Source organism: Nanorana parkeri, unplaced genomic scaffold, assembly GCF_000935625.1.
Source record: "Nanorana parkeri isolate BGI_ZX_2015 unplaced genomic scaffold, ASM93562v1 scaffold385, whole genome shotgun sequence".
NCBI classification, from domain to species: Eukaryota; Metazoa; Chordata; class Amphibia; order Anura; family Dicroglossidae; genus Nanorana; species Nanorana parkeri.
The window spans coordinates 627,044-635,947 of NW_017306653.1; the positions used below are offsets into that span (position 1 = coordinate 627,044).

Here is an 8,904-nt window from a genome sequence, read left to right on the forward strand (position 1 = left end):
AGTCACATGTCTGATTCATGTCAGGAATGTATTCATGAAGACTTTTAAAGCTGCTGCCGGGTTCATTGTAAGAGTAAATGGGAGTCTTAGATTCCCTCACAGACGGCTCACCAGATGTCGTCTAGCATCCCCAGGAGCTCGTCGTCCCTTATTTGTCACCGCTACAACCTCCAGCATTGTCCGACCTTCTGAGTCACGGCGGAAGATTGAAGAGTGCAGCCAGTCATTGCCCGCTGTCAGAGAGTGATAGCGAGCCCAGCCCAAAGGGTGACCCAGTTTCACCTTCTGGTTGAAGAAAGGGAGCAACGTCTGGGAGAGCCGCAAGTTTGTGACTCATACACCAAACAGGATCATTGCGGATTAAAAGGTTCAGTCCAGGCAAATCGGACTTTTTAATTTTGATGGATCATCAACAGGATGTACAAGGCACCCGAATATAGTTGTTACAGTAACACACACACACTTTCTCAACCAGGGTGCCCTCCGCCTTCCTCAGGACGTGCCTCAAAATGTTGACAGAGCACCGCGTCTTCCCCTGGTGCAGGGCAGGCTCCTGGGGTGAAGGGGTAATTGATATGAAAGTGGGGGTCTCGAATATGAAAAAGGGGGGCTGTGATATAAAGGGGGACTTTGATGTGAAGGTGGGCTTTTGATCTGAAATAGGGTCCTCATGTAAAGGGGAGGGGGCTTCTGATATAAAAAGAGAGCTCCTGATGTGACGGGGAGGCTTCCGATTTTAAAAGTGGGCTTATGATTTGAACGGGGACTGTGAAACCCTTTTAAAACCCATACCAGACCCCCTACTTGGGATAAGGGTCTGGTATGGATTTGGACCAAATGTTTTTTCACATGTTAGAATAGGAACACCTTCTTGAGATTTTGCATAATTTTAAAGGGCGACGTCACTGAAAAAAAAAAGTCAAACTGACAACAAATTCATTTCAAAAGATTTATTGGTATTTACAAACGAAGCCGTTTGATCGTCTGAGCGCGCTTGGTGGTCACATGACTAGGGGTTGAACACTAAAAGGTGGTTTCTGATAAGGCACAAAATCCGGCATTACTCTCCAATACTGTAGCTACGGCCGCTCTACAGTCACCGTACGCCACCTGACACCCCCGAAAAGATTTCCCGATTTAAGAAATGCTTAGTAAAATAAACTGGAGCGCACATGTGACTTCTAACACATGCTGATAGAACCCCACCCCCCCCACCTCTATTGTGACAGGTTCACTTTAATAGAAATGATAATCATCTATTGTGCCCGGAATTAGGACAGTCATCCACATGCTGAGAGTTGTTGTCACTGTGGGGTGTACTCATGATCTGACCATTCACCGTGTACAATATCTACGGGGAACTGAGAACAAGAGAACAAACAGGTTTTCGGGGGACAGAAAGTATCTGACATGACAATGCTGAGCAATGAGGAAGTGTTGGGGTGACGATGAGGCGTAGGGACGTCTGATGGTTAGACGATGGGCACCATGTTGTTGGGGCTGAGAATTTCTATCCAGTAGCCATCGGGGTCTTGTATGAACGCTAATCCTTTCATCTTCCCTGTGAGCGGGAGAGAAGTGACGTCAATGGACACAATAAAGGGATCCGCTCATCACACAAACACATATTTCCCGGCTGGGACATCCTCTGTACACGGAACATTTCTATGATGCTGGGACAGAACCTTCATCATTACAAAGATCTGCGCAGACGGTATTGTCATTAGTTTTGTTTTATTTCTCTTTCCAGCTCTAGGCCAACAGAGGGAGCAAAAGTGCGCCGCTAGAGGAAGCAGTTCTGTGCCACTAGACAGACTTGTGAAGCAGCAGAGCGCCAGCGGGAGGGGGGGAGAGAGCAGAGCGCCGGAGGGAGGGAGGGAGCAGAGCGCCGGAGGGAGAAGCGGGAGGGAGCAGCTGCAGTGTGCTACTAGACAGCAGACTTGAGGAGCAGTGCCACGCCTTTAGGAGGGAGCAGCACTAGAGGAAGCATTTCTGAGCCGCTAGACTGGAAACGTTTGAGTCGCCTACACACAAACCCCAGTGCCGTTTATCAGCCACCTCCTCATCTCTTGTCCAATCACAGAATGCTTTGTACCCTATGAGCCCAGCATACAAAGCACTCTGTGAATGGACAAGACAGCTTGTGTGTAGGAGAGCCGCAAGTCTCCTGTCAATGATGAAAGCTGAACGCTGAGACATTAATGAACTTGTAAAGAATATGCCGGAACCTAGGGGTGGCATACACCTCCTTACACTTTCACATTTGTTCCCCAGACCGGAGTTCATGCCCCAAAATGTGTATTCACTGAAAATACAGAAACAAAGAAAGACAGAATGTTACGATGAAGCGGAGGGATCAGAATGACGTTTACCATCATCGGGTTTCTTCACAAAGGGGATTTCGAGTTCCTCAAACCTCTTACAAGCAGCGTAAACGTCGGGGACGGCGATTCCTATATGACCTGCAGAGGAGATCAGAGAGGCGGGAGTTCAGGAAGGAGATAACACACAGCGGCTATTGTCATTGTGATCACACACACACCACAGAGAAGGGAGATAATCCGAAGATTTTTTCCTGAGCTGTTCTTTCTTAAAGGAGAACTAGGGGGTCAGTGCGTGACTGACAGCTGGCTCTGCCTATCTAGAGGCAGAGCCAGCTGTACCCGCCCCCTCCCCCGTCCATTCCGCCAGTCAGCGCTGGAGGATCGGAATGGGGAGGGGGAATCCCTGCAGGGAGCCGTGACAGTCACGGCTCTCTGCAGGGACATGATCAATTAGTGAGCAGGCGACGGTATGTGTCCGCTCACTTCCCGATCTACTGAGCCGACCTGTGACAGTCTCATTGTCACACGTCGACTCCAACTATGAGGATGAGTGAAAATCACTCGCCTCGTAGTTCTCCTTTAAAGGGAATGCATTGTGGTTTGTAGAAAACATTGCACATAAATATTTTGCATTCTCTTTTTGAACCAGCAGGTGGCGCTTTAGATTCATTTTCACATCTGTTTCTCTAATTATATCCAGTTAAAAAACCTCTTCTGTTTACAGGCTGTGTAGCTCAAGCTGCCATATAGTGACATTTTAACCAGTGACTTCTCCATGACAGAGCTGAGCAGTCTAAGGGGTGCTACAAGGCAGGCTGCTTTTGTTGTGCTGTCTCTTTAGCTGACCCACAGTGCTCTGGGAATCCTTTGCCACACACAAAGTGAATTTTTAAAAAGAGAATTATATAATATAAAAACGTATATAAAAAGAGTTTAAAGAGCTCCCCTTTGGGGAACTGCAGTAAACATCTGCATATATAATGAGTCAATCTTGGCTAACATGAAACAATTAGGCAGCACGGTACTGAATACTGGAAGTTCAAAATCAGATGAATGCATTCAAATATATAGCGGACCTTTGTCAATACAGAACACTCACCGAGCACTTTGTTAGGAAGGCCTGTACACCATGGCCATGTTACAATTGTTGGTGCCAGACTGGCTGATTTAAAGGGCTAGTTCACCTTTTCACAAAAATTACAAAAGTGAAGCAACTCACAACACCCTCCCCCACACTACCGGTCCCCCCCCTGTTTACGCTAATAGCCTCCAAGCTATAGATATACTCATTATTAGCAGGGGTTCCCCGAGTACTAAAAGTTACTTTAAAGCCTTGGTTCTCAACTGGTGGGTCGTGACCCCGTGTTCAGTGGGTCGCCGCATGCCTTGCACTTTTCTATGCGAGAGGCTCCTCAGCCTCCCCCATAGCGCAGCACTGTCAGTTCTCACACCAGGCAGCCAGTGGAAATATGCTGCCCAGCGCGGAGTGTCAGCTTGAGGTGGGCTGGGGGTATGGCCATAAGGGATCTCCATCCATACGTGCATTGCTTGTACACCTCCCTCACGTGCCCTGTAGAGGTGCCTGGACCGGAGTGATGTCACATTCTGGCTCCCGCCACCTCTACAGACACACATGGGAGCTGTACAAGCAATGCACATATGGATGGAGCTCCGTCACGCTGCGCAACCCACACTGGACCCCAGGCTGAGGATCCACTCCAGTTCTCCTAAGGTAGGGAGACTGGGTGGTCCTTAAAAAGAATTTTAAAAAATGTTAACATTTTTGGAGTGTGAGATTGTGTCTGTGGTTGTGTGTGTACTTAATTGTTTTTTAAGGGGCCCGTTCACACCAGTACAGTGCGCTAATCGGACAGTACAGTGCGATGCGATTAACGCAATCGCACCTACCGTGCATTCTGCCGTGGGAGGTGTTACGTTGCCATTCATTTGAATGGTACCACAAACGCACCTCCCACCCACAGTTTGTACGCCCGCACCGGAACGCACAGTACCCTAATAACATGTTTTCATTGGAGTGTGACTTGGGTCGTGACTTAGGGCTTTTCCCCATAGTTCTCCTTCGGGTAACGGGAGGACACAAACTAGCGTCCTCACGTCACCCTAGGCTCAGTATATCGCGAGCTACAGCTTGCGGTATACAGAGATGCCGCAGCCGGAAAGGATCAGACAGCTGGAGGAGGGGGGAATCCCTGCAGGGAGCCATGAGTGACAGTCACGGCTCTCTGCCGTGACAGGATTGAGAAGTGAGCGAGCGACGCTATGTGTTCGCTCACTTCCCGATCTACTGAGCCGACCTGTGACAGTCTCATTGTCACAGGTCGGCTCAGATTATGAGGCTGAGTGAAAAGCACTCAGCTCATAGTTCTCCTTTAAAAACCAAGAACAAATGTGGGTCCTGGGGTTACACAGGTTGAGAACCACGGCTTTAAAGGTTCCTCCGACATTAAATAGATTTTGTAATGTGATTGTAATCCATCACAGGAGTGAGCTTGGGGCGGTGGCTTCTTTACAACACACACAGGGACCATGGGGAATAAAAGTATCCCCCCTCCAGAAGGAAGGACAGTGTCAGCACCAATTCAGAGATGATTGGAGGATCTACAGCCCAGTGACACACAAATAAGATACATTGTTGGTAATAGTTCAGGTACCCGAATTAATTTTTTAGATTTAACTGCTGAGTTTAGTGTCACTTTAACTGTGGGGAGCAGAAAAGCCTCTTGGAATGAACAACATATAGAACCTCAAGGCAGATGAGCTACAACAACAGAAGACCACGTAGGGTTCTCCTCCTGTCAACCAAGGACAGAAAGCAGAGGCTGCAGCAGGCACCTGATTCCCAAAACTGGAAAAATACAGCCGAGTCTTATAAATCTCCATTATTATTATTCAGGATTTATATAGCGCCAACAGTTTGTGCAGTGCTTAATGGTCGGCCAGTCACCAGATCTGACTCCAATCTTTGTGTAGTAGAACAGAAGATCCGCAGCATGAATGTGCAGAATTTGAGTGATGCAATTAAATGAACTGAGGAGAAGCCCAACCAGGTCTTCGTGTGCTCCTAATAAATTGCTCAGCGAGTTGTGTATAGATGTAAATGTGACAGAACCCGATTCCAATCAAAATCTAAAGCTGGTTGAATTTCCTCGGTTTGGTGCTGAATTAGCCAAAATTGGACCCGTAGGTGGGACCACCCGACTCGAAAAAAACTTTTCCTGAAGGTACCTGGTGGAAAACTGACGGGCGACCAGTGACTGCAGCCAGTCAGCAGAGTCTTCCATCAATGCCGTTAAACATGGATGTGGGAACTGATTGATTTGTCTCATGGGGCCGACCAAAAAATGATTGATACGTATGGCCAGCTTTACACTTGTCAAACGGTGTCACTCACCAAATCCTCGGGGGTCCGAGTTGCCGTTGTGATAAGGTTTCTCATCGCTCTCTGTTCCCCAGTTACTGTAAGAGAAAATATAAGGAGGTGTACAGAGGGAAGGATCAATTGGCTTATACAAGAACATTCAGGGCTGTATGACGGCTTTACAGGAATTCTGGCGCTGTAACAGATCCGGCTTCAAAAATATGATATACACTATATTGCCAAAAGTATTGGGACGCCGGCCTTTACACACACATGAACTTTGATGGCATCCCAGTCTCAGTCCGTAGGGTTCAATATTGGGTTGGCTCCGCCCTTTGCCGCTACAACAGCTTCAACTCTTCTGGGAAGGCGCCCACAAGGTTTAGGAGTGTGTCTATGGGAATGTTGGACCATTTGTGAGGTCAGGTACTGATGTTGGAAGAGAAGGCCGGGCTCGCAGTCTCCGCTCTAATTCATCCCAAAGGTGTTCTATCGGGTTTAGGTCAGGACTCAGTGCAGGCCAGTCAAGTTCCTCCACCCCAAACTCGCTCATCCATGTCTTTATGGACCTTGCTTTGTGCACTGGTGCGCAGTCATGTTGGAACAGGAAGGGGCCATCCCCAAACTCCTCCCACGAAGTTGGGAGCATGAAATTGCCCAAAATGTCGTTGGTGTGCTGAGGCCTTAAGAGTTCCCTTCACTGGAACTAAGGAGCCAAGCCCAACCCCCGAAAAACTTTACAATTGGCACAATTCAGTCAGGCAAGTTCCGTTCTCCTGACAACCGCCAAACCCACGCCCATCGGATTGCCAGACAGAGAAGCGTGATTGGTCACTCCAGAGAACACGTCTCCCCTTCTCTAGAGTCCAGGGGCGGCAATACTTTTGGCAACATAGTGTATATTGAAAATGAGCAGAAAAAAGACCCGTCACATGACTTGTCCTTACCGTCCCCATCCAAGAGATGGAGTTACACTTTAATCATCCACCATTTGTATTTTAAACCCGAAAGCTGTACCCTGGCACACCGCTGACAGCAGCTCATTGGGTTCTGTAAATATATTCGACAGACAATTGTATGTTCCACTCACTGGGTGAGCTCCAGGGTAGCTTTTCGGGAGAAGGTCCAGGCCGTCCTCTCCTTGATATCTTTTGGGATGTCCTTCTTGTCTTCATAGCCCATGAAATAAAGGGAGAACTTCATAGCAGGGAAATCGAGCTTCTGGAGGAGACTGAGATAACAAGAAGAAATCTGTTGTATGTAGTGGAGCGGTTTTGTACATCAGCATAGATTCAAACCGCATTTAAATTGAACTGAAAGTGAAACGTTTTTAATCTAGTTCAAATGCTGATGGAATCCCTTACGGTGGAAGCTGCTCCTTCATGCTTGTAGGTTTTAGTTTCCTGTTTAATCAGCTGGTCCCCTGAGCTCCGGCCCTGATAACCTGTTTTAGGGTGACTCCTTGCCTTGCAGGGTCCTATGGGGCCACCCTTGTGTGTGCATCTCCACAAACACACAGCAAAGCCCCTTACACCTCTGCCCTTGTGCCCTGCACCCCCTCTTCCCCAAGATAGTGACAAAAGATACTCAATGCTCCCCAACTTCTGTAGTGCGGGAGGTGAGGTCATTCGCCTTCCCACCAGATTGAGAATGTTAAGTAGCTTAAGGCCAGGTTCACATCTGCGCAATCCATGACCGGCTTGCCGAGCGGTCATGGAGTGACCCACCACAGCTGATCGCCCGGGCGGTGCCACTATTTTCGAATGGCACCTCAGTCGCGCGTGCCGTGTGTACCTTTTTTCAGCGATTGCCGTGCGGCTGGAACCCCATTGACATCAATAGAGCCGCGCGGCATTGCGCTGCGTGCACTCGCACACGATCGCGCGGTCCTGGGATCACTCAGATCTGAACCTGGCCTAATTCTCACAAGAAGACAGTGAAACTGCAGGACCAGCTTCTTGGGAAATGATGGCTACTCGACATTCTCCGTGATCTGACCGGAAACAGGATGACATCAAACTCAGCCAAGAACTGCACGAGGCGGCCGGTGACAAATTAACCCTTTGGTTGCCAGTGCCGTATACCTTACTGCAAACAGACACACGGAGGCTAGAAATCGCTGCGAGTCCGTCTACCTATGTGAAGCCGACTGTCAGCTTTACACTGGAAGCTGATCACAATACCTTCAGAGGGTTAAAAGGGACTGCAATGGAAGGATAATCGGAGCGCTGTACACATGGAGGGCAAGCAGCAGTGTTCGCTCCAAGCCCGGGGCATTGTGGGTAATGTACACTGCAGACTAAGGTGACACCCTGCACGGTGTATTAATGAGCACGGCTGTCCACATAAAGGTGTGTGCACCCTTTTATCACCAAGGTGTGTTCAGCAACAAACGCAGAGTACAGGGAGAGTTCAGGGACTTACGTCATGCCCAGACACTTGGTGTAGAACGGTAGGGATTTCTTGGGGTCTTTGATCCGTAGCATGGTTTGCTGCATCATGAAATCCTGCAAGAGACGTGTGAAAGGTCAGCAGGACACTGAATTAGACATTGACCTTCTATCACCCCTCCGCCCCCCCCAAGGTATCAGTGTCCCTCCACACAACTCAGCACAATCCCTCCACCGTCCCCGGGAGGGCAGAACACGTCTAATATCTGTCATTCTTGTCGTGTACACACTTGTCCTGGCAGCCATCTACACAACACAAGCTCGTACACCTAAAGAGAACCTGTCACGGCGGGCATTCTGCGAGAGTTTAAAGCAGAGCTGCGGTCAAAAACAAAACAATTGCCAAACAGAAGAAAATTTGTAAAAAATAGAAAAAGGAAAATTTTGGCTATATTTTAAATCCAGATTGCCCCTGCTGGCAGTACTCTTTTGGCCACAAGATGTCCTCAGTCTGAGGGTCAGCATCATTCATCCTCTGAGCCCAGGGTGTCCTGGACAGGCCCCCAGCCTGTGATTGGATAGTGAGTAAGAAGCAGCACAATGATGAGCTCCGCCAGCATAATGCATGGTGGGTAGGCCTAACGCTGACTGTGCGCATATATGTAGGAAAGTCCCTATAATGAGACTGTTGCCTCAGGCGGCATCTTTTAGGGTCACATGGGGCATAGCCCTCTGAATCACAACGTTTGCAATGTGCTTGCTGCCCCCTTTTTGCTTTTTGGCCAGAGCGTCCCAGGTTGCTAAGAGCCAT

At 48.6% G+C, this 8,904-nt stretch overlaps 1 protein-coding gene across 1 annotated transcript in view; it reads right to left on the reverse strand.

The window, feature by feature from the left end:
• Positions 1 to 1,448: 1,448 nt before the first annotated feature.
• GLO1 (glyoxalase I) overlaps positions 1,449 to 8,904 on the reverse strand; it is an 18,281-nt gene continuing 10,825 nt past the window's right edge. The window contains exons 2-6 of the mRNA XM_018559250.1: positions 8,128 to 8,210; positions 6,794 to 6,934; positions 5,737 to 5,801; positions 2,373 to 2,462; positions 1,449 to 1,561 (exon numbers count right to left, since the gene is read on the reverse strand). Coding sequence (XP_018414752.1) covers positions 1,473 to 1,561; positions 2,373 to 2,462; positions 5,737 to 5,801; positions 6,794 to 6,934; positions 8,128 to 8,210 — 468 coding nt within the window. The 3' untranslated portion in view covers positions 1,449 to 1,472. The remainder of the gene's footprint in view (positions 1,562 to 2,372; positions 2,463 to 5,736; positions 5,802 to 6,793; positions 6,935 to 8,127; positions 8,211 to 8,904) is intronic.